Source organism: Toxotes jaculatrix, chromosome 18 (genome assembly GCF_017976425.1).
Source record: "Toxotes jaculatrix isolate fToxJac2 chromosome 18, fToxJac2.pri, whole genome shotgun sequence".
Taxonomy (NCBI): Eukaryota; Metazoa; Chordata; class Actinopteri; family Toxotidae; genus Toxotes; species Toxotes jaculatrix.
The window spans coordinates 34,007-59,199 of record NC_054411.1 but is presented as its reverse complement, the minus strand read 5'-3'; the positions used below and the strand labels follow the sequence as shown (position 1 = coordinate 59,199).

Genomic DNA, 25,193 nt, shown 5'->3' with positions numbered 1-25,193 from the left:
CTCCAGAAATGTGCTGTGCAGTCTTTATCACCCTCTAACCCTGACCCACAGCAGCTGACCCACGGCAGCTGACCCAGACTCTGCAGGTCTGAGAGCAGATGAACCTGCAGAGGGCGACAGCAGAAGAAGAGAGGAGAGGAAGAACAGAACCACAGGAAAGAGAAGAAGCTGAGTCAGTAACATGTCTTAATGGGATATGAATGAGAGCAGACAGAGAGGAGCCTGGTGCATGATGGGAAGTCCCCGGGCAGTCTGAGCCTATAGCAGCTTAACTAGTAAATGGTTCTATCAACCTGAACGAACTATATACTTCATTACAGAGGAAGGTTTTATCCTCCTGTGAAACATGGAGAGGGAGTCTGCCTCCCAGTCTGCCTCCCAGTCTGCCTCCTAGACCCAAACTGGTAAATGGTTCCACAGCAGAGAAGCCTGAGAACTGAAGGATCTGCCACAGTAGAGGTGCATTCTGGGAGAGCAGAGTTCTGTAGGGTAATATCTTATGATGGCAGTGAGTTGACAGAAGAATCCAAACCTTTAAAAAAGTCTTTAATGAGTTCTTCAAAAAAACAACCAGGTCCAAAATGGAGTTTAACCAAAGACAACACAACATCTGATTCAGGAAATAATGTCTTTCCATTTTTTGAAATTGTTTTTGAATCAATGAGGAAAACAAAGAGAACAGTAGCTGCTTTTTACACCAATCAAACACAGTTTTAGGTAAATACGTCCACACGGTTCTGATTGGTGTATTTAAGGTGTTCTGTTTCAGTTTCAGTAGAAAGGGGTTCTGCATGGGTCCAATACAAAACAGCAGATGATTTCTATTTAAGGTGGTGTGAGTAGATGTGTGTTCAGTAGAGGATAGTAGAATTTATTTCAGATCTATTTGCAGTTTGTCTTTCTGCAGGAGAAATCCTGAGAGGATTCATTCATGAGTTCATTCTCTGACCATAAATGGAGGTGATGGGGTTTGGGTTAGAGTATTTAAACTGTGTCACAGAGGAATCTCTGTTTCCTCTCTTCCCTTTCACTGTCTTCTTTCACTGTCTTGTATGATTCTACTCTGTTTATTTTCTTTCTATCAGTTTTTTCATGGCACCGAAGAAAGAACAAAAGAAGGAAGCAGTGAAAATGTCTCCAGACCCTGAAGCTTCTAAAGAGCCAGACTTCGAGCCACGCAGCATCAAGGTCTGAACATCTGTCAGACTTTCTGTGTGACTATCCTCTGTCTGTCTCTCTGTCTCTCTGTCTGTCTCTGTCTTTTGGTCCCTGTGTTTGCCTGTAACTGAAAGCTAAATCACTGTAATAGAAAATCTTCAATAACACAAATTCACATTTTCTGCTTATAATGTTAGAAGAAAGAAAACTTAGTTCAGAGGAAACGAGTGAAACATTTAAAGCCACAGTGTATGAGGAGAAAGCTGAACAGCTGCAGGAGGTGATTCATGAGTGTCTGTTATATGTGATTTATATGAAGCAATGATCCGTCTCTAACACATGACTGTGTTTAATGACCCAGCCCGGCCCTCAGCAGGAGGCTCCCCCCTGTGAGCCGGGTTCACAGGGAGCTGTTTCTGCTGATCTGGGGTCAGACTCTGGCTCTGTGTGAACAGCTTTGAGACCATTTTGATCGTGGAAGAAGCTTTATACATTTTAATGAATTGAAAAAACTGAATGAACCACATTAGCCACTGGAAAATCAATGACTTAATGGTAATCACAGGGTTAGGATTAACTGTTTTTTTTTTTTTTTTCAGATTGAATTCAGTGCTGATCAGATTGTAGGTAAAGCAAACATACACATACACACACACACACACACACACACACACACACACACACACACACACACACACACACACACACAGAAGGAGTATAACCAGTTTGCACAGTGACATTATGACTGATTCCAGTATAAACTCTGAGCTCAGACTCAACCTGCTTTTAACATGATGTGTATTTTGATTTTCATGTGATCCACGAGTCTTTGCATTTACACGTCATCACAAAACCTGTCATTGTTTAGACAAGTTCTGAATATGAAGAATTGTTTGATGCAGTTCATCAACCATCAGACTAAAAATCAGTCCACTCTTTGGCGTCTGCAGAATTCAGAGAAGCCTTCCAGCTGTTCGACAGAAGTCCAGACAATCAGATGAAGATCTTGTTTTCTCAGTGTGGAGATGTGATGAGAGCTCTGGGACAAAATCCAACCAATGCTGAAGTCCTCCGAGTGCTAGGACAGCCCAAACCTGATGGTATGGACATAAAGTAAAGATGTTTTTGTTAAGTTAAAATGTTTATGAATAAAAATCTAATCATATAATTATTGAAGAATATTTTCAAAGTTGTTTCGTCTTTGTAAGAATCAGATTGAGTGAAATCCATTATTGTGCTCATGTCCTGTTCTGCTAAACTTTTTTTTTTTTGAAAAGTAAATGTTAATGTGGGCGGCACGGTGGTCCAGTGTTTAGCACTTTCAACAAGTCACAGCAAGATGTTTCCTGGTTCATGGTTCCTGGTTCGAATCCCGGTTCTGGGCTCTTCTGTACAGAGTGTGCGTTACCCTCCCTGTACCTGTGTGGGTTTTCTCTCGGTACTCCAGTTTCCTCCCAGAATCCCCAAAACATGCACATCAGGTTAATTGGCCACTTTAAATTGACTCTAGGTGTGAGTGTGTGGTTGTCTGTCTTTGTGTGTCGGCCCTGTGATTGACTGGAGACCAGTCCAGGGTGCACCCCACCTCTCGCCTGTAGTCAGCTGGGATAGGCTCCAGCTCCCCTGCGACCCTGACAGATTAAGCGGTGTGGAAGATGAATGAATTAATTGACGTTGATGTCTCTTATGTCCATCTGTCCTCTTTTGCTTGTGTACAGAAATGGAAATTAAAGTCCTGGACTTTGAGACCTTTCTGCCGATGCTACAACATGTGGCTCAGTCCAAAGACAAAGTGAGATAAGTTTTCATGTTCACAGTTTATATGTTAATGTCAGTGACTGAGAAATATTTATGACTTACTGTGTGTTTTTTTGTGCTTGTGTGTAAACAGGGGACATACGAGGATTTTGTAGAAGGCCTTAGAGTCTTCGATAAAGAAGGAAATGGGACAGTGATGGGCGCTGAGCTAAGACATGTTCTGGTCACTCTGGGTATGATGAGCAGTTTGTGTGTCTGTATATATACATGTACACACACACAAATACATATATGTGTACGTGTGTGTAAATATGTATAATGAAATACAAAAGTCAGAGATTATTCAAGGGAATAGGAAATACTGTGTGTGTGTGTGTGTGACTGAAGGGTTCACAAAGGGACACAGTCACAGCTTTGGAAAAAAACATGAATTAATATGTGAACACATGAAGTTAGAACAAATGAAAAGAATGAAACATGACAGGTGTGTAAAATATATTTTATTTCAAAGTAACGTGTTGTACAGTTTTGGTCAAAAGTTTTCAAACAGCACAATTTTTCCAGTTTTTTTTTTGTTGAAAATTGTGCAGTTTAATGTCTCATTGTACTCTGAAATGAAAACACGGAACAAATAAACAACTGAAGTTAAAGAAATTATTGAATCAACTTATAAACCAAAATTTATTCAAAACTTTTGACTCATAAAAGCAGCTACCTTTGGCAGATGTAACAGCTGAACACACTCGTGGAATTCTTTCTACAAAGAAATCAAATATTCTTCAGAAAGTTCTTCTCCCAACTCTGTTGCAGAAGTTCCCATAAGTGTGTGGCCTGCAGGTAGGTTGCTTACTTTTATGTAGACAGTGGGGGTTGTAAGTAATCACTAAAAGTTGGAACACCTGTAGGAACGGGTAGCTCCAACTTTCAAGGCTTGATCAACCTCCGTTGCTGCAGAACAGCTTTAAGTTGTTAAAAACATTTCTTGTTCCCTGAAAAAGTGTTTTTGTATAATTTTGAAATGTACATTGTTTTTCATTTTTGTGTAACTAACTTTTTTTTTTTTTTTAGCCTCTGATAGTTCAGTATTTACCTCTGTACAGTTTCAAGCTATTCATTGCTCTTGAACTGCTTGAATTACAACAAAACAGGAAAAATTGGGGTGTTCTAAAACTTCTGACTGGTAGTGTTGATAGTTTTGAAACGACAATACCACTCTAATATATTCTTTTTTATGTCAACATGTTCAGTGTGGGTATCAGCCTACATCAAACTCGATCACGTTGTGTCACAACTGAACTGTGACAGAACCCAAATGCATGACTCCAAAACGAAGGATCAAATAGCAAACAAAACAAAACAAGGATCACCCAACCGGGGAAAAAGGTACGAAAACAAAAGATTACAACAAACAAAAAAATCACTCTTACGAGGAAAAATGTAAAACAACAGGCGAAAACAATTGATCAAAACGAGAACAGTGAAAGTGCGAAAGAACAACAAAACCTGACATGAAATATAAGGACTTGATAAGGACACTGGTTCATTTGATGAAGGACAAGACAAACTGGCACAGAACAAAAGGGGAGACAGATGATATATAGACACCAGGTAAGGGGAACAGGTGGAAACAATTAGGGCGGGGAAAACAATCACACTGGCGGGAAACAAGAGGAAGGGTAAGCAACCTGAAACAAGAGATCACATTTCAAAATAAACGCAAAACCCACAAGACAATATGAACACAAGACAAAACATAACCAGGCATTATTTCCTGACTATGACAGTTGTGGATGTTTTGTGTTTTCAGGAGAGAGGATGACAGAGCGAGAAGTGGACCAGCTTCTGGCAGGACAGGAAGAAGCTAATGGTTGTATCAACTATGAAGGTAAAATTCACATCCAATGAAAATACAAAAAAAACACAAAGCGCAGTGAAAAAATGACTCAAGAGAATTGTACATGTGTCTTCCAGCTTTTGTGAAGCACATCATGGCTGGCTGAAACAACATGAGAGCGTGTTGATGTTGGTTCAAGAGCAGAATCAGCAGGATATGAAGTGTTCAACACAGTCATTGAGAGTTTCATAGGTCAGAGTCTGTTTTCTGTAATAAAATGTTTTACTGTCAAAATGTGTTTGGTTTGTCCCATATGCTTCATGTCAGTAAAACAAAAACACTTCTCACGGTGGGTATAAATTAATGTCTTAGCAGGGAACTGTGTATCATTCTAATCCGAGTCGTTGACAGGAGCTGTTGGACAACAAGACGGCAGAGGTCGCCCCAGCTGCTCCCGCCGCCACAGCTGCACCCGCCGCTCCAGCTGCATCCGCCGTCACAGCCGCTCCGGCAAAAGCACCGTAGAAGAAGGCCGCAAAGCCGAGCAACAAATCCGGACCAGACCGCTGCTGCCGCCGCTGTCAAGAAGCCAGCAGCCACCAAGAAGCCCCAAGCAATCAAGGCAACAGCGAAGAAAGCTAAGAAACCTCCAAACAGCCCGAAGAAAGCGGCCAAAACTAACAAGCTTGCTGCCAACAAAGCAGACAAAAAGTCAATCAAATCATTTCAAACTCGTCAAAAAGCTCTTTTAAGAGCCACCCACATATTTCACTCAAGAGCACACTTCCAGCGGATATTCACTCCATACTCTTTCTCCAAAACCATCATAACTACAATCATCATTAATCATTGTTAACCTGTCATCGCACTCATTCTGTCAGCGCTGGAAAACGCAGCCGCTGGCTCTGCAGGAGGGCAAAGATAAGGAAACATTTACCCCCCAAAAAATACAAACCCTTATATAATGTGTCGCTGCTGTATGTTTGAAACTCTGACAAGAAATTTGAAATTATTGGGTTAGGGGAGGGTTAGGGTTAGGGGCTCCAGGGCGACAGCAAGGTTAACCAAGGGGGCACTGGCGAGTTAGGTGAAAAGGTAAGTCCATCCCCTCCGAGGAGAGAACGATAAGTGCACTGTCCTACCAACATGGTCCTTGCTGGCGCCCTGGAGTAGTCCCTTTCAAAAAATTAGCCATACTTAGCTTAGTTGTAGCATTAGTTAGCTCAGGTGTTATGTAGCTTAGCATCAGTCTATCTAGTCCGCACTAGTCTGACGTCAGACTAGTGCGGACTAGATAGACCGATGCGTATGAACTGATGAAGCCCCTTGGATAAGAGGCGAAACGTCTTCCCAGACAAACATATGTCCAGTTGCCTTCGATTCAATTTTCAAAGAGAGATCATCAGTAGTGGACCTCAGGATCACAGAGTGTTTCGGCCATTACCACGAGACACTCTCACCCGAGTGCGGCCCTCACGGGGTTGATCAAGTCCCACAGTGTGTCCCGTAGCCAATTAGAGTCCTTAACGTCTGGTTTTAAATCTTATCTTTCAGTTTTAATAATTAGGGAGACACCTCTTTAGAATAGGTTTTAACGCTTCTGTTTTTTTAGAGTTAAAGAACTCCTCTATTCGGGATAGATTTTAATTTTCAGTGTGTACGCGGTTGGAATCTCTAACTCTGGTTGAGTGGTGGAGAGATACCTGATGTAGATTGTTCGCTTGTGATGAATCCAAGGTCCGGTTGAGGAGTTGAATAGGTGATGAAGGAGAGTTGAGTATCTTGATTCTGATGTCTCCATGTCTCATTTCATCTCTGTTGTTAATCTCTGGGGTCTCCTGCTTCTACACAAAATCTGGTATAGAAAACAAGAAAGAAGAGGAGGAACCAGGGGGCAGAGCCTTATCCTGTGTTCCATACACCGCACAACCGCAGGATACGCTGGTACTAGTATAATCTTATCCATACTTACCAAAAAAGGAAAAAAAAAATTTTTTGGAAAATGTTACTTTAATTTAAAAAAAAAAAAAAGTTTTTATTAAATTTTCTTTATTAAGGAAACAAGTCAGATTACTACCATTGCATGTGAATCCGATTTCCAGTACTTACCTTTGAATTGGTGTTGTACACACTTCATCGAATCACTGAGATCCTTTCTGTTTAGGTAAAACGAATAAGTGGAGCATGAATCACAGTCATATGTTGGCTAATAAATGGGCAGTAGCATGATAATTTCAAATTTCTTGGAAGAGTTTTAAACATACAGCAGCGACACATTATATAAGGGCTTGTATTTTTTGGGGGGTAAATGTTTCCTTATCTTTGCCCTCCTGCAGAGCCAGCGGCTGCGTTTTCCAGCGCTGACAGAAAGAGTGCGATGACAGGTTAAGAATGATTAATGATGATTGTAGTTATGATGGTTTTGGGGAAAGAGTATGGAGTGAATATCCGCTGGAAGTGTGCTCTTGAGTGAAACATGTGGGTGGCTCTTAAAAGAGCTTTTTGACGAGTTTGAAATGATTTGATGGACTTTTTGTGTGTTTTGTTGGCAGCGAGCTTGTTAGTTTTGGCCGCCTTCTTCGGGCTGTTTGGAGGTTTCTTAGCTTTCTTCGGTGTCGTCTTGACTGCTTTGGGCTTCTTGGTGGCTGCTGGCTTCTTGACAGCGGCGGCAGCAGCGGTCTGGTCCAGATTTGTTGCTCGGCTTTGCGGCCTTCTTCTGCGGTGCTTTCGCCGGAGCGGCTGGGGCGGCTGTGACGGCGGGCGCAGCTGGGGCGACCTCTGCCGTCTTGTTGTCCAACAGCTCCTGTCAACGACTCGGATTGGAATGATACACAGTTCCCTGCTAAGACATTAATTTATACCCACCGTGAGAACCTTGGAGACTCAACCCAGCCCGCCGCGCTCTGCTGCTGCAGGAATACAGGAGCCACTTGTGTTTTCTCTGTAGCATTAAATCTGTAAAATACACGTTTGGTGGAAGTAGTAAAGCGTAAAATCGAATCGAAGTGATAGCGTAGGAGTTTCTCTTCATGTGGAATCCATGTAAAGCTTAAGATTTTTCTCCATTTTGTTTTAAAGCGTTTAAAGCTCTCCCATCTGCCGCCGCTCGGTGTCTTTTCTCCGTTAATTCTCTCCTAAATGTTTTAAAATCCAGCAGAAGCCCAATGAAACGACTTTGACAGCGAGACGACAGGTTTGTTCAAAGATACGGTGCAAAAACATTCAACTCTTGACTGTCTTTTTTCGTTAAACAGCAGTTTTTTCGGCATCTACAAACACACGCATGTTGGTGGAGGCCACCGGCTGAGTTACGTCCTGCGACAGTGTGTGTGTCATCTGTTTACCCCCGTTTTTCCCTTTCATTCATAATAGAATCAGACGTGAATCGTAGTTCTGACAGTCTGAAATGTGTCAGGCAGATAATCAATGACTGCAGTACAACAAAGGAGATAATAAAACAATCATTTAGTGATATGATTTGTGAAATAATGAGCTTAAATCATTGCATGTGAATCCGATTTTCAGAACTTACCTTTGAATTGGTGTTGTCGCCACTTGTTCGAATCACTGAGATCCTTTCTGTTTAGGTAAAACGAATAAGTGGAGCATGAATCACAGTCATGTGTTGGCTAATAAATGGCCAGTAGCATGATAAGGGATTCAACGCCGTAACTCCGCTTCTGGTCCAGCTGAAGCCGTTTGAGTGATGAGGCAGCAGGCGGAGCAGGTGATACTGATTGCGTTAGCCGGACCTGTGCACGAGCAGCACGCCGCTTCTGATCGGTGAGCTCGGCAGGTATGTGTAAAATAGTGGACACAGCAGATCCTGGCTCAATCAGGAGCCCTGCAAAAACCCCGCAGCTTCGGCAATCAGGTGATCGTGGAACTTCAAGCGGAAGGTCACATAAAATTGAAAGGAAAACAAAGGAGAGAATAAAACAATCATTTAGTGATATGATTTGTGAAATAATGAGCTTAAATCATTGCATGTGAATCCGATTTTCAGAACTTACCTTTGAATTGGTGTTGATCGAATCACTGAGATCCTTTCTGTTTAGGTAAAACGAATAAGTGGAGCATGAATCACAGTCATATGTTGGCTAATAAATGGCCAGTAGCATGATAATTTCAAATTTCTTGTCAGAGTTTCAAGCATACAGCAGCGACACATTATATAAGGTTTTGTCTTTTTTTTCGGGGGTTAAATGTTTCCTTATCTTTGCCCTCCTGCAGAGCCAGCGGCTGCGTTTTCCAGCGCTGACAGAATGAGTGCGATGACAGGTTAGGAATGATTAATGATGATTGTAGTTATGATGGTTTTGGGGAAAGAGTATGGAGAGAATATCCGCTGGAAGTGTGCTCTTGAGTGAAATATGTGGGTGGCTCTTAAAAGAGCTTTTCGACGAGTTTGAAATGATTTGATGGACTTTTTGTGTGTTTTGTTGGCAGCAAGCTTGTTAGTTTTGGCCGCTTTCTTCGGGCTGTTTGGAGGTTTCTTAGCTTTCTTCGCTGTCGTCTTGACTGCTTGGGGCTTCTTGGTGGCTGCTGGCTTCTTGACAGCGGCGGCAGCAGCGGTCTGGTCCAGATTTGTTGCTCGGCTTTGCGGCCTTCTTCTGCGGTGCTTTCGCCGGAGCGGCTGGGACGGCGGTGGCGGCGGATGCAGCTGGAGCGGCGGGCGCAGCTGAGGCGACTTCTGCCGTCTTGTTGTCGAACAGCTCCTGTCAACGACTCGGATTAGAATGATACACAGTTCCCTGCTAAGACATTAATTTATACCCACCTTGAGAACCTTGGAGACTCAACCCAGCCCGCCGCTCTCTGCTGCTGCAGGAATACAGGAGCCACTTGTGTTTTCTCTTCACCATGAAATCTGCAAAATACACGTTTGCTGGAAGTAATAAAGGGTAAAATCGAATCGAAGCGATAGCGTAAGAGTTTCTCTTCATGTGGAATCCATGTAAAGCTTAAGATTTTTCTCCATTTTGTTTTAAAGCGTTTAAAGCTCTCCCATCTGCCGCCGTGTGAGGCACCGCTCGGTGTCTTTTCTCCGTGATTTCTCTGCTAAATGTTTTAAAATCCAGCAGAAGCCCAATTAAACGATTTTGACAGCGAGACGACAGGTTTGTTCAGAGATACGGTGCAAAAACATTCAACTCTTGACTGTATTTTTTCGTTCAACAGCAGTTTTTTCGGCATCTACAAACACACGCATGTTGGTGGAGGCCACCGGCTGAGCTACTTTCTGCGACAGTGTGCGTGTCATCTGTTTACCCCCGTTTGTCCCTTTAATTCATAATAGAATCAGACGTGAATCGGAGTTCTGACAGTCTGAAATGGGTCAGGCAGATATTCAATCACTGCAGTACAACAAAGGAGATAATAAAACAATCATTTAGTAATATGATTTGTGAAATAATGAGCTTAAATCATTGCATGTGAATCCGATTTTCAGAACTTACCTTTGAATTGGTGTTGTCGCCACTTGATCGAATCACTGAGATCCTTTCTGTTTAGGTAAAACGAATAAGTGGAGCATGAATCACAGTCATATGTTGGCTAATAAATGGCCAGTGGCATGCGAAGGGATTCAACGCCGTAACTCCGCTTCTGGTCCAGCTGAAGCCGTTTGACTGATGAGGCAGCAGGCGGAGCAGGTGATACTGATTGCGTTAGCCTGACCTGTGCACGAGCAGCACGCCGCTTCTGATCGGTGAGCTCGGCAGGTATGTGTAGAATAGTGGACACAGCAGATCCTGGCTCAGTCAGGAGGCCTGCAAAAACCCCGCAGCTTCGGCAATCAGGTGATCGTGGAACTTCAAGTGGAAGGTCACATAAAATTGAAAGAAAAGAAAGGAGATAATAAAACAATCATTTAGTGATATGATTTGTGAAATAATGAGCTTAAATCATTGCATGTGAATCCGATTTTCAGAACTTACCTTTGAATTGGTGTTGTACACACTTGATCGAATCACTGAGATCCTTTCTGTTTAGGTAAAACGAATAAGTGGAGCATGAATCACAGTCATATGTTGGCTAATACATGGCCAGTAGCATGATAATTTCAAATTTCTTGTCAGAGTTTCAAGCATACAGCAGCGACACATTATATAAGGGTTTGTCTTTTTTTTCGGGGGTTAAATGTTTCCTTATCTTTGCCCTCCTGCAGAGCCAGCGGCTGCGTTTTCCAGCGCTGACAGAATGAGTGCGATGACAGGTTAGGAATGATTAATGATGATTGTAGTTATGATGGTTTTGGGGCAAAAGTATGGAGAGAATATCCGCTGGAAGTGTGCTCTTGAGTGAAATATGTGGGTGGCTCTTAAAAGAGCTTTTCGACGAGTTTGAAATGATTTGATGGACTTTTTGTGTGTTTTGTTGGCAGCAAGCTTGTTAGTTTTGGCCGCTTTCTTCGGGCTGTTTGGAGGTTTCTTAGCTTTCTTCGCTGTCGTCTTGACTGCTTGGGGCTTCTTGGTGGCTGCTGGCTTCTTGACAGCGGCGGCAGCAGCGGTCTGGTCCAGATTTGTTGCTCGGCTTTGCGGCCTTCTTCTGCGGTGCTTTCGCCGGAGCGGCTGGGACGGCGGTGGCGGCGGATGCAGCTGGAGCGGCGGGCGCAGCTGGGGCGACTTCTGCCGTCTTGTTGTCGAACAGCTCCTGTCAACGACTCGGATTAGAATGATACACAGTTCCCTGCTAAGACATTAATTTATACCCACCTTGAGAACCTTGGAGACTCAACCCAGCCCGCCGCTCTCTGCTGCTGCAGGAATACAGGAGCCACTTGTGTTTTCTCTTCACCATGAAATCTGCAAAATACACGTTTGCTGGAAGTAGTAAAGGGTAAAATCGAATCGAAGCGATAGCGTAAGAGTTTCTCTTCATGTGGAATCCATGTAAAGCTTAAGATTTTTCTCCATTTTGTTTTAAAGCGTTTAAAGCTCTCCCATCCTCCGCCGCTCGGTGTCTTTTCTCCGTTAATTCTCTCCTAAATGTTTTAAAATCCAGCAGAAGCCCAATTAAACGACTTTGACAGCGAGACGACAGGTTTGTTCAGAGATACGGTGCAAAAACATTCAACTCTTGACTGTATTTTTTCGTTCAACAGCAGTTTTTTCGGCATCTACAAACACACGCATGTTGGTGGAGGCCACCGGCTGAGCTACTTTCTGCGACAGTGTGCGTGTCATCTGTTTACCCCCGTTTGTCCCTTTAATTCATAATAGAATCAGACGTGAATCGGAGTTCTGACAGTCTGAAATGGGTCAGGCAGATATTCAATCACTGCAGTACAACAAAGGAGATAATAAAACAATCATTTAGTAATATGATTTGTGAAATAATGAGCTTAAATCATTGCATGTGAATCCGATTTTCAGAACTTACCTTTGAATTGGTGTTGTCGCCACTTGATCGAATCACTGAGATCCTTTCTGTTTAGGTAAAACGAATAAGTGGAGCATGAATCACAGTCATATGTTGGCTAATAAATGGCCAGTAGCATGCTAAGGGATTCAACGCCGTAACTCCGCTTCTGGTCCAGCGGAAGCCGTTTGAGTGATGAGGCAGCAGGCGGAGCAGGTGATACTGATTGCGTTAGCCTGACCTGCGCACGAGCAGCACGCCGCTTCTGATCGGTGAGCTCGGCAGGTATGTGTAGAATATTGGACACAGCAGATCCTGGCTCAGTCAGGAGGCCTGCAAAAACCCCGCAGCTTCGGCAATCAGGTGATCGTGGAACTTCAAGTGGAAGGTCACATAAAATTGAAAGAAAAGAAAGGAGATAATAAAACAATCATTTAGTGATATGATTTGTGAAATAATGAGCTTAAATCATTGCATGTGAATCCGATTTTCAGAACTTACCTTTGAATTGGTGTTGTACACACTTGATCGAATCACTGAGATCCTTTCTGTTTAGGTAAAACGAATAAGTGGAGCATGAATCACAGTCATATGTTGGCTAATAAATGGCCAGTAGCATGATAATTTCAAATTTCTTGTCAGAGTTTCAAGCATACAGCAGCGACACATTATATAAGGGTTTGTCTTTTTTTTCGGGGGTTAAATGTTTCCTTATCTTTGCCCTCCTGCAGAGCCAGCGGCTGCGTTTTCCAGCGCTGACAGAATGAGTGCGATGACAGGTTAGGAATGATTAATGATGATTGTAGTTATGATGGTTTTGGGGAAAGAGTATGGAGAGAATATCCGCTGGAAGTGTGCTCTTGAGTGAAATATGTGGGTGGCTCTTAAAAGAGCTTTTCGACGAGTTTGAAATGATTTGATGGACTTTTTGTGTGTTTTGTTGGCAGCAAGCTTGTTAGTTTTGGCCGCTTTCTTCGGGCTGTTTGGAGGTTTCTTAGCTTTCTTCGCTGTCGTCTTGACTGCTTGGGGCTTCTTGGTGGCTGCTGGCTTCTTGACAGCGGCGGCAGCAGCGGTCTGGTCCAGATTTGTTGCTCGGCTTTGCGGCCTTCTTCTGCGGTGCTTTCGCCGGAGCGGCTGGGACGGCGGTGGCGGCGGATGCAGCTGGAGCGGCGGGCGCAGCTGAGGCGACTTCTGCCGTCTTGTTGTCGAACAGCTCCTGTCAACGACTCGGATTAGAATGATACACAGTTCCCTGCTAAGACATTAATTTATACCCACCTTGAGAACCTTGGAGACTCAACCCAGCCCGCCGCTCTCTGCTGCTGCAGGAATACAGGAGCCACTTGTGTTTTCTCTTCACCATGAAATCTGCAAAATACACGTTTGCTGGAAGTAATAAAGGGTAAAATCGAATCGAAGCGATAGCGTAAGAGTTTCTCTTCATGTGGAATCCATGTAAAGCTTAAGATTTTTCTCCATTTTGTTTTAAAGCGTTTAAAGCTCTCCCATCTGCCGCCGTGTGAGGCACCGCTCGGTGTCTTTTCTCCGTGATTTCTCTGCTAAATGTTTTAAAATCCAGCAGAAGCCCAATTAAACGATTTTGACAGCGAGACGACAGGTTTGTTCAGAGATACGGTGCAAAAACATTCAACTCTTGACTGTATTTTTTCGTTCAACAGCAGTTTTTTCGGCATCTACAAACACACGCATGTTGGTGGAGGCCACCGGCTGAGCTACTTTCTGCGACAGTGTGCGTGTCATCTGTTTACCCCCGTTTGTCCCTTTAATTCATAATAGAATCAGACGTGAATCGGAGTTCTGACAGTCTGAAATGGGTCAGGCAGATATTCAATCACTGCAGTACAACAAAGGAGATAATAAAACAATCATTTAGTAATATGATTTGTGAAATAATGAGCTTAAATCATTGCATGTGAATCCGATTTTCAGAACTTACCTTTGAATTGGTGTTGTCGCCACTTGATCGAATCACTGAGATCCTTTCTGTTTAGGTAAAACGAATAAGTGGAGCATGAATCACAGTCATATGTTGGCTAATACATGGCCAGTAGCATGATAATTTCAAATTTCTTGTCAGAGTTTCAAGCATACAGCAGCGACACATTATATAAGGGTTTGTCTTTTTTTTCGGGGGTTAAATGTTTCCTTATCTTTGCCCTCCTGCAGAGCCAGCGGCTGCGTTTTCCAGCGCTGACAGAATGAGTGCGATGACAGGTTAGGAATGATTAATGATGATTGTAGTTATGATGGTTTTGGGGCAAAAGTATGGAGAGAATATCCGCTGGAAGTGTGCTCTTGAGTGAAATATGTGGGTGGCTCTTAAAAGAGCTTTTCGACGAGTTTGAAATGATTTGATGGACTTTTTGTGTGTTTTGTTGGCAGCAAGCTTGTTAGTTTTGGCCGCTTTCTTCGGGCTGTTTGGAGGTTTCTTAGCTTTCTTCGCTGTCGTCTTGACTGCTTGGGGCTTCTTGGTGGCTGCTGGCTTCTTGACAGCGGCGGCAGCAGCGGTCTGGTCCAGATTTGTTGCTCGGCTTTGCGGCCTTCTTCTGCGGTGCTTTCGCCGGAGCGGCTGGGACGGCGGTGGCGGCGGATGCAGCTGGAGCGGCGGGCGCAGCTGAGGCGACTTCTGCCGTCTTGTTGTCGAACAGCTCCTGTCAACGACTCGGATTAGAATGATACACAGTTCCCTGCTAAGACATTAATTTATACCCACCTTGAGAACCTTGGAGACTCAACCCAGCCCGCCGCTCTCTGCTGCTGCAGGAATACAGGAGCCACTTGTGTTTTCTCTTCACCATGAAATCTGCAAAATACACGTTTGCTGGAAGTAGTAAAGGGTAAAATCGAATCGAAGCGATAGCGTAAGAGTTTCTCTTCATGTGGAATCCATGTAAAGCTTAAGATTTTTCTCCATTTTGTTTTAAAGCGTTTAAAGCTCTCCCATCCTCCGCCGCTCGGTGTCTTTTCTCCGTTAATTCTCTCCTAAATGTTTTAAAATCCAGCAGAAGCCCAATTAAACGACTTTGACAGCGAGACGACAGGTTTGTTCAGAGATACGGTGCAAAAACATTCAACTCTTGACTGTATTTTTTCGTTCAACAGCAGTTTTTTCGGCATCTACAAACACACGCATGTTGGTGGAGGCCACCGGCTGAGCTACTTTCTGCGACAGTGTGCGTGTCATCTGTTTACCCCCGTTTGTCCCTTTAATTCATAATAGAATCAGACGTGAATCGGAGTTCTGACAGTCTGAAATGGGTCAGGCAGATATTCAATCACTGCAGTACAACAAAGGAGATAATAAAACAATCATTTAGTAATATGATTTGTGAAATAATGAGCTTAAATCATTGCATGTGAATCCGATTTTCAGAACTTACCTTTGAATTGGTGTTGTCGCCACTTGATCGAATCACTGAGATCCTTTCTGTTTAGGTAAAACGAATAAGTGGAGCATGAATCACAGTCATATGTTGGCTAATAAATGGCCAGTGGCATGCGAAGGGATTCAACGCCGTAACTCCGCTTCTGGTCCAGCTGAAGCCGTTTGACTGATGAGGCAGCAGGCGGAGCAGGTGATACTGATTGCGTTAGCCTGACCTGTGCACGAGCAGCACGCCGCTTCTGATCGGTGAGCTCGGCAGGTATGTGTAGAATAGTGGACACAGCAGATCCTGGCTCAGTCAGGAGGCCTGCAAAAACCCCGCAGCTTCGGCAATCAGGTGATCGTGGAACTTCAAGTGGAAGGTCACATAAAATTGAAAGAAAAGAAAGGAGATAATAAAACAATCATTTAGTGATATGATTTGTGAAATAATGAGCTTAAATCATTGCATGTGAATCCGATTTTCAGAACTTACCTTTGAATTGGTGTTGTCGCCACTTGATCGAATCACTGAGATCCTTTCTGTTTAGGTAAAACGAATAAGTGGAGCATGAATCACAGTCATATGTTGGCTAATAAATGGCCAGTAGCATGATAATTTCAAATTTCTTGTCAGAGTTTCAAGCATACAGCAGCGACACATTATATAAGGGTTTGTCTTTTTTTTCGGGGGGGTAAAAGTTTCCTTATCTTTGCCCTCCTGCAGAGCCAGCGGCTGCGTTTTCCAGCGCTGACAGAATGAGTGCGATGACAGGTTAGGAATGATTAATGATGATTGTAGTTATGATGGTTTTGGGGCAAAAGTATGGAGAGAATATCCGCTGGAAGTGTGCTCTTGAGTGAAATATGTGGGTGGCTCTTAAAAGAGCTTTTCGACGAGTTTGAAATGATTTGATGGACTTTTTGTGTGTTTTGTTGGCAGCAAGCTTGTTAGTTTTGGCCGCTTTCTTCGGGCTGTTTGGAGGTTTCTTAGCTTTCTTCGCTGTCGTCTTGACTGCTTGGGGCTTCTTGGTGGCTGCTGGCTTCTTGACAGCGGCGGCAGCAGCGGTCTGGTCCAGATTTGTTGCTCGGCTTTGCGGCCTTCTTCTGCGGTGCTTTCGCCGGAGCGGCTGGGACGGCGGTGGCGGCGGATGCAGCTGGAGCGGCGGGCGCAGCTGAGGCGACTTCTGCCGTCTTGTTGTCGAACAGCTCCTGTCAACGACTCGGATTAGAATGATACACAGTTCCCTGCTAAGACATTAATTTATACCCACCTTGAGAACCTTGGAGACTCAACCCAGCCCGCCGTTCTCTGCTGCTGCAGGAATACAGGAGCCACTTGTGTTTTCTCTTCACCATGAAATCTGCAAAATACACGTTTGCTGGAAGTAATAAAGGGTAAAATCGAATCGAAGCGATAGCGTAAGAGTTTCTCTTCATGTGGAATCCATGTAAAGCTTAAGATTTTTCTCCATTTTGTTTTAAAGCGTTTAAAGCTCTCCCATCTGCCGCCGTGTGAGGCACCGCTCGGTGTCTTTTCTCCGTGATTTCTCTGCTAAATGTTTTAAAATCCAGCAGAAGCCCAATTAAACGATTTTGACAGCGAGACGACAGGTTTGTTCAGAGATACGGTGCAAAAACATTCAACTCTTGACTGTATTTTTTCGTTCAACAGCAGTTTTTTCGGCATCTACAAACACACGCATGTTGGTGGAGGCCACCGGCTGAGCTACTTTCTGCGACAGTGTGCGTGTCATCTGTTTACCCCCGTTTGTCCCTTTAATTCATAATAGAATCAGACGTGAATCGGAGTTCTGACAGTCTGAAATGGGTCAGGCAGATATTCAATCACTGCAGTACAACAAAGGAGATAATAAAACAATCATTTAGTAATATGATTTGTGAAATAATGAGCTTAAATCATTGCATGTGAATCCGATTTTCAGAACTTACCTTTGAATTGGTGTTGTCGCCACTTGATCGAATCACTGAGATCCTTTCTGTTTAGGTAAAACGAATAAGTGGAGCATGAATCACAGTCATATGTTGGCTAATAAATGGCCAGTGGCATGCGAAGGGATTCAACGCCGTAACTCCGCTTCTGGTCCAGCTGAAGCCGTTTGACTGATGAGGCAGCAGGCGGAGCAGGTGATACTGATTGCGTTAGCCTGACCTGTGCACGAGCAGCACGCCGCTTCTGATCGGTGAGCTCGGCAGGTATGTGTAGAATATTGGACACAGCAGATCCTGGCTCAGTCAGGAGGCCTGCAAAAACCCCGCAGCTTCGGCAATCAGGTGATCGTGGAACTTCAAGTGGAAGGTCACATAAAATTGAAAGAAAAGAAAGGAGATAATAAAACAATCATTTAGTGATATGATTTGTGAAATAATGAGCTTAAATCATTGCATGTGAATCCGATTTTCAGAACTTACCTTTGAATTGGTGTTGTCGCCACTTGATCGAATCACTGAGATCCTTTCTGTTTAGGTAAAACGAATAAGTGGAGCATGAATCACAGTCATATGTTGGCTAATAAATGGCCAGTAGCATGATAATTTCAAATTTCTTGTCAGAGTTTCAAGCATACAGCAGCGACACATTATATAAGGGTTTGTCTTTTTTTTCGGGGGGGTAAAAGTTTCCTTATCTTTGCCCTCCTGCAGAGCCAGCGGCTGCGTTTTCCAGCGCTGACAGAATGAGTGCGATGACAGGTTAAGAATGATTAATGATGATTGTAGTTATGATGGTTTTGGGGCAAAAGTATGGAGAGAATATCCGCTGGAAGTGTGCTCTTGAGTGAAATATGTGGGTGGCTCTTAAAAGAGCTTTTCGACGAGTTTGAAATGATTTGATGGACTTTTTGTGTGTTTTGTTGGCAGCAAGCTTGTTAGTTTTGGCCGCTTTCTTCGGGCTGTTTGGAGGTTTCTTAGCTTTCTTCGCTGTCGTCTTGACTGCTTGGGGCTTCTTGGTGGCTGCTGGCTTCTTGACAGCGGCGGCAGCAGCGGTCTGGTCCAGATTTGTTGCTCGGCTTTGCGGCCTTCTTCTGCGGTGCTTTCGCCGGAGCGGCTGGGACGGCGGTGGCGGCGGATGCAGCTGGAGCGGCGGGCGCAGCTGAGGCGACTTCTGCCGTCTTGTTGTCGAACAGCTCCTGTCAACGACTCGGATTAGAATGATACACAGTTCCCTGCTAAGACATTAATTTATACCCACCTTGAGAACCTTGGAGACTCAACCCAGCCCGCCGCTCTCTGCTGCTGCAGGAATACAGGAGCCACTTGTGTTTTCTCTTCACCATGAAATCTGCAAAATACACGTCTGCTGGAAGTAGTAAAGGGTAAAATCGAATCGAAGCGATAGCGTAAGAGTTTCTCTTCATGTGGAATCCATGTAAAGCTTAAGATTTTTCTCCATTTTGTTTTAAAGCGTTTAAAGCTCTCCCATCCTCCGCCGCTCGGTGTCTTTTCTCCGTTAATTCTCTCCTAAATGTTTTAAAATCCAGCAGAAGCCCAATTAAACGACTTTGACAGCGAGACGACAGGTTTGTTCAGAGATACGGTGCAAAAACATTCAACTCTTGACTGTATTTTTTCGTTCAACAGCAGTTTTTTCGGCATCTACAAACACACGCATGTTGGTGGAGGCCACCGGCTGAGCTACTTTCTGCGACAGTGTGCGTGTCATCTGTTTACCCCCGTTTGTCCCTTTAATTCATAATAGAATCAGACGTGAATCGGAGTTCTGACAGTCTGAAATGGGTCAGGCAGATATTCAATCACTGCAGTACAACAAAGGAGATAATAAAACAATCATTTAGTAATATGATTTGTGAAATAATGAGCTTAAATCATTGCATGTGAATCCGATTTTCAGAACTTACCTTTGAATTGGTGTTGTCGCCACTTGATCGAATCACTGAGATCCTTTCTGTTTAGGTAAAACGAATAAGTGGAGCATGAATCACAGTCATATGTTGGCTAATAAATGGCCAGTAGCATGCTAAGGGATTCAACGCCGTAACTCCGCTTCTGGTCCAGCGGAAGCCGTTTGACTGATGAGGCAGCAGGCGGAGCAGGTGATACTGATTGCGTTAGCCTGACCTGCGCACGAGCAGCACGCCGCTTCTGATCGGTGAGCTCGGCAGGTATGTGTAGAATATTGGACACAGCAGATCCTGGCTCAGTCAGGAGGCCTGCAAAAACCCCGCAGCTTCGGCAATCAGGTGATCGTGGAACTTCAAGTGGAAGGTCACATAAAATTGAAAGAAAAGAAAGGAGATAATAAAACAATCATTTAGTGATATGATTTGTGAAATAATGAGCTTAAATCATTGCATGTGAATCCGATTTTCAGAACTTACCTTTGAATTGGTGTTGTCGCCACTTGATCGAATCACTGAGATCCTTTCTGTTTAGGTAAAACGAATAAGTGGAGCATGAATCACAGTCATATGTTGGCTAATACATGGCCAGTAGCATGATAATTTCAAATTTCTTGTCAGAGTTTCAAGCATACAGCAGCGACACATTATATAAGGGTTTGTCTTTTTTTTCGGGGGTTAAATGTTTCCTTATCTTTGCCCTCCTGCAGAGCCAGCGGCTGCGTTTTCCAGCGCTGACAGAATGAGTGCGATGACAGGTTAGGAATGATTAATGATGATTGTAGTTATGATGGTTTTGGGGCAAAAGTATGGAGAGAATATCCGCTGGAAGTGTGCTCTTGAGTGAAATATGTGGGTGGCTCTTAAAAGAGCTTTTCGACGAGTTTGAAATGATTTGATGGACTTTTTGTGTGTTTTGTTGGCAGCAAGCTTGTTAGTTTTGGCCGCTTTCTTCGGGCTGTTTGGAGGTTTCTTAGCTTTCTTCGCTGTCGTCTTGACTGCTTGGGGCTTCTTGGTGGCTGCTGGCTTCTTGACAGCGGCGGCAGCAGCGGTCTGGTCCAGATTTGTTGCTCGGCTTTGCGGCCTTCTTCTGCGGTGCTTTCGCCGGAGCGGCTGGGACGGCGGTGGCGGCGGATGCAGCTGGAGCGGCGGGCGCAGCTGAGGCGACTTCTGCCGTCTTGTTGTCGAACAGCTCCTGTCAACGACTCGGATTAGAATGATACACAGTTCCCTGCTAAGACATTAATTTATACCCACCTTGAGAACCTTGGAGACTCAACCCAGCCCGCCGCTCTCTGCTGCTGCAGGAATACAGGAGCCACTTGTGTTTTCTCTTCACCATGAAATCTGCAAAATACACGTTTGCTGGAAGTAGTAAAGGGTAAAATCGAATCGAAGCGATAGCGTAAGAGTTTCTCTTCATGTGGAATCCATGTAAAGCTTAAGATTTTTCTCCATTTTGTTTTAAAGCGTTTAAAGCTCTCCCATCTGCCGCCGTGTGAGGCACCGCTCGGTGTCTTTTCTCCGTGATTTCTGTCCTAAATGTTTTAAAATCCAGCAGAAGCCCAATTAAACGATTTTGACAGCGAGACGACAGGTTTGTTCAGAGATACGGTGCAAAAACATTCAACTCTTGACTGTATTTTTTCGTTCAACAGCAGTTTTTTCGGCATCTACAAACACACGCATGTTGGTGGAGGCCACCGGCTGAGCTACTTTCTGCGACAGTGTGCGTGTCATCTGTTTACCCCCGTTTGTCCCTTTAATTCATAATAGAATCAGACGTGAATCGTAGTTCTGACAGTCTGAAATGGGTCAGGCAGATATTCAATCACTGCAGTACAACAAAGGAGATAATAAAACAATCATTTAGTAATATGATTTGTGAAATAATGAGCTTAAATCATTGCATGTGAATCCGATTTTCAGAACTTACCTTTGAATTGGTGTTGTCGCCACTTGATCGAATCACTGAGATCCTTTCTGTTTAGGTAAAACGAATAAGTGGAGCATGAATCACAGTCATATGTTGGCTAATAAATGGCCAGTGGCATGCGAAGGGATTCAACGCCGTAACTCCGCTTCTGGTCCAGCTGAAGCCGTTTGACTGATGAGGCAGCAGGCGGAGCAGGTGATACTGATTGCGTTAGCCTGACCTGTGCACGAGCAGCACGCCGCTTCTGATCGGTGAGCTCGGCAGGTATGTGTAGAATATTGGACACAGCAGATCCTGGCTCAGTCAGGAGGCCTGCAAAAACCCCGCAGCTTCGGCAATCAGGTGATCGTGGAACTTCAAGTGGAAGGTCACATAAAATTGAAAGAAAAGAAAGGAGATAATAAAACAATCATTTAGTGATATGATTTGTGAAATAATGAGCTTAAATCATTGCATGTGAATCCGATTTTCAGAACTTACCTTTGAATTGGTGTTGTCGCCACTTGATCGAATCACTGAGATCCTTTCTGTTTAGGTAAAACGAATAAGTGGAGCATGAATCACAGTCATATGTTGGCTAATAAATGGCCAGTAGCATGATAATTTCAAATTTCTTGTCAGAGTTTCAAGCATACAGCAGCGACACATTATATAAGGGTTTGTCTTTTTTTTCGGGGGGGTAAAAGTTTCCTTATCTTTGCCCTCCTGCAGAGCCAGCGGCTGCGTTTTCCAGCGCTGACAGAATGAGTGCGATGACAGGTTAGGAATGATTAATGATGATTGTAGTTATGATGGTTTTGGGGCAAAAGTATGGAGAGAATATCCGCTGGAAGTGTGCTCTTGAGTGAAATATGTGGGTGGCTCTTAAAAGAGCTTTTCGACGAGTTTGAAATGATTTGATGGACTTTTTGTGTGTTTTGTTGGCAGCAAGCTTGTTAGTTTTGGCCGCTTTCTTCGGGCTGTTTGGAGGTTTCTTAGCTTTCTTCGCTGTCGTCTTGACTGCTTGGGGCTTCTTGGTGGCTGCTGGCTTCTTGACAGCGGCGGCAGCAGCGGTCTGGTCCAGATTTGTTGCTCGGCTTTGCGGCCTTCTTCTGCGGTGCTTTCGCCGGAGCGGCTGGGACGGCGGTGGCGGCGGATGCAGCTGGAGCGGCGGGCGCAGCTGAGGCGACTTCTGCCGTCTTGTTGTCGAACAGCTCCTGTCAACGACTCGGATTAGAATGATACACAGTTCCCTGCTAAGACATTAATTTATACCCACCTTGAGAACCTTGGAGACTCAACCCAGCCCGCCGCTCTCTGCTGCTGCAGGAATACAGGAGCCACTTGTGTTTTCTCTTCACCATGAAATCTGCAAAATACACGTTTGCTGGAAGTAATAAAGGGTAAAATCGAATCGAAGCGATAGCGTAAGAGTTTCTCTTCATGTGGAATCCATGTAAAGCTTAAGATTTTTCTCCATTTTGTTTTAAAGCGTTTAAAGCTCTCCCATCTGCCGCCGTGTGAGGCACCGCTCGGTGTCTTTTCTCCGTGATTTCTCTGCTAAATGTTTTAAAATCCAGCAGAAGCCCAATTAAACGATTTTGACAGCGAGACGACAGGTTTGTTCAGAGATACGGTGCAAAAACATTCAACTCTTGACTGTATTTTTTCGTTCAACAGCAGTTTTTTCGGCATCTACAAACACACGCATGTTGGTGGAGGCCACCGGCTGAGCTACTTTCTGCGACAGTGTGCGTGTCATCTGTTTACCCCCGTTTGTCCCTTTAATTCATAATAGAATCAGACGTGAATCGGAGTTCTGACAGTCTGAAATGGGTCAGGCAGATATTCAATCACTGCAGTACAACAAAGGAGATAATAAAACAATCATTTAGTAATATGATTTGTGAAATAATGAGCTTAAATCATTGCATGTGAATCCGATTTTCAGAACTTACCTTTGAATTGGTGTTGTCGCCACTTGATCGAATCACTGAGATCCTTTCTGTTTAGGTAAAACGAATAAGTGGAGCATGAATCACAGTCATATGTTGGCTAATACATGGCCAGTAGCATGATAATTTCAAATTTCTTGTCAGAGTTTCAAGCATACAGCAGCGACACATTATATAAGGGTTTGTCTTTTTTTTCGGGGGTTAAATGTTTCCTTATCTTTGCCCTCCTGCAGAGCCAGCGGCTGCGTTTTCCAGCGCTGACAGAATGAGTGCGATGACAGGTTAGGAATGATTAATGATGATTGTAGTTATGATGGTTTTGGGGCAAAAGTATGGAGAGAATATCCGCTGGAAGTGTGCTCTTGAGTGAAATATGTGGGTGGCTCTTAAAAGAGCTTTTCGACGAGTTTGAAATGATTTGATGGACTTTTTGTGTGTTTTGTTGGCAGCAAGCTTGTTAGTTTTGGCCGCTTTCTTCGGGCTGTTTGGAGGTTTCTTAGCTTTCTTCGCTGTCGTCTTGACTGCTTGGGGCTTCTTGGTGGCTGCTGGCTTCTTGACAGCGGCGGCAGCAGCGGTCTGGTCCAGATTTGTTGCTCGGCTTTGCGGCCTTCTTCTGCGGTGCTTTCGCCGGAGCGGCTGGGACGGCGGTGGCGGCGGATGCAGCTGGAGCGGCGGGCGCAGCTGAGGCGACTTCTGCCGTCTTGTTGTCGAACAGCTCCTGTCAACGACTCGGATTAGAATGATACACAGTTCCCTGCTAAGACATTAATTTATACCCACCTTGAGAACCTTGGAGACTCAACCCAGCCCGCCGCTCTCTGCTGCTGCAGGAATACAGGAGCCACTTGTGTTTTCTCTTCACCATGAAATCTGCAAAATACACGTTTGCTGGAAGTAGTAAAGGGTAAAATCGAATCGAAGCGATAGCGTAAGAGTTTCTCTTCATGTGGAATCCATGTAAAGCTTAAGATTTTTCTCCATTTTGTTTTAAAGCGTTTAAAGCTCTCCCATCCTCCGCCGCTCGGTGTCTTTTCTCCGTTAATTCTCTCCTAAATGTTTTAAAATCCAGCAGAAGCCCAATTAAACGACTTTGACAGCGAGACGACAGGTTTGTTCAGAGATACGGTGCAAAAACATTCAACTCTTGACTGTATTTTTTCGTTCAACAGCAGTTTTTTCGGCATCTACAAACACACGCATGTTGGTGGAGGCCACCGGCTGAGCTACTTTCTGCGACAGTGTGCGTGTCATCTGTTTACCCCCGTTTGTCCCTTTAATTCATAATAGAATCAGACGTGAATCGGAGTTCTGACAGTCTGAAATGGGTCAGGCAGATATTCAATCACTGCAGTACAACAAAGGAGATAATAAAACAATCATTTAGTAATATGATTTGTGAAATAATGAGCTTAAATCATTGCATGTGAATCCGATTTTCAGAACTTACCTTTGAATTGGTGTTGTCGCCACTTGATCGAATCACTGAGATCCTTTCTGTTTAGGTAAAACGAATAAGTGGAGCATGAATCACAGTCATATGTTGGCTAATACATGGCCAGTAGCATGATAATTTCAAATTTCTTGTCAGAGTTTCAAGCATACAGCAGCGACACATTATATAAGGGTTTGTCTTTTTTTTCGGGGGTTAAATGTTTCCTTATCTTTGCCCTCCTGCAGAGCCAGCGGCTGCGTTTTCCAGCGCTGACAGAATGAGTGCGATGACAGGTTAGGAATGATTAATGATGATTGTAGTTATGATGGTTTTGGGGCAAAAGTATGGAGAGAATATCCGCTGGAAGTGTGCTCTTGAGTGAAATATGTGGGTGGCTCTTAAAAGAGCTTTTCGACGAGTTTGAAATGATTTGATGGACTTTTTGTGTGTTTTGTTGGCAGCAAGCTTGTTAGTTTTGGCCGCTTTCTTCGGGCTGTTTGGAGGTTTCTTAGCTTT

General features: G+C 44.0%; 1 protein-coding gene across 1 annotated transcript; it reads left to right on the top strand.

Annotated features, from left to right (window-relative positions):
• Positions 1–1,092: 1,092 nt before the first annotated feature.
• On the top strand, positions 1,093–4,916 carry myl4 (myosin, light chain 4, alkali; atrial, embryonic). Its single transcript, XM_041062257.1, has 7 exons — positions 1,093–1,188; positions 1,758–1,785; positions 2,109–2,258; positions 2,877–2,950; positions 3,050–3,149; positions 4,724–4,801; positions 4,888–4,916. Exons 1-7 carry the CDS (start codon positions 1,093–1,095, stop codon positions 4,914–4,916), a joined length of 555 nt encoding a protein of 184 aa, XP_040918191.1.
• Positions 4,917–25,193: the final 20,277 nt, after the last annotated feature.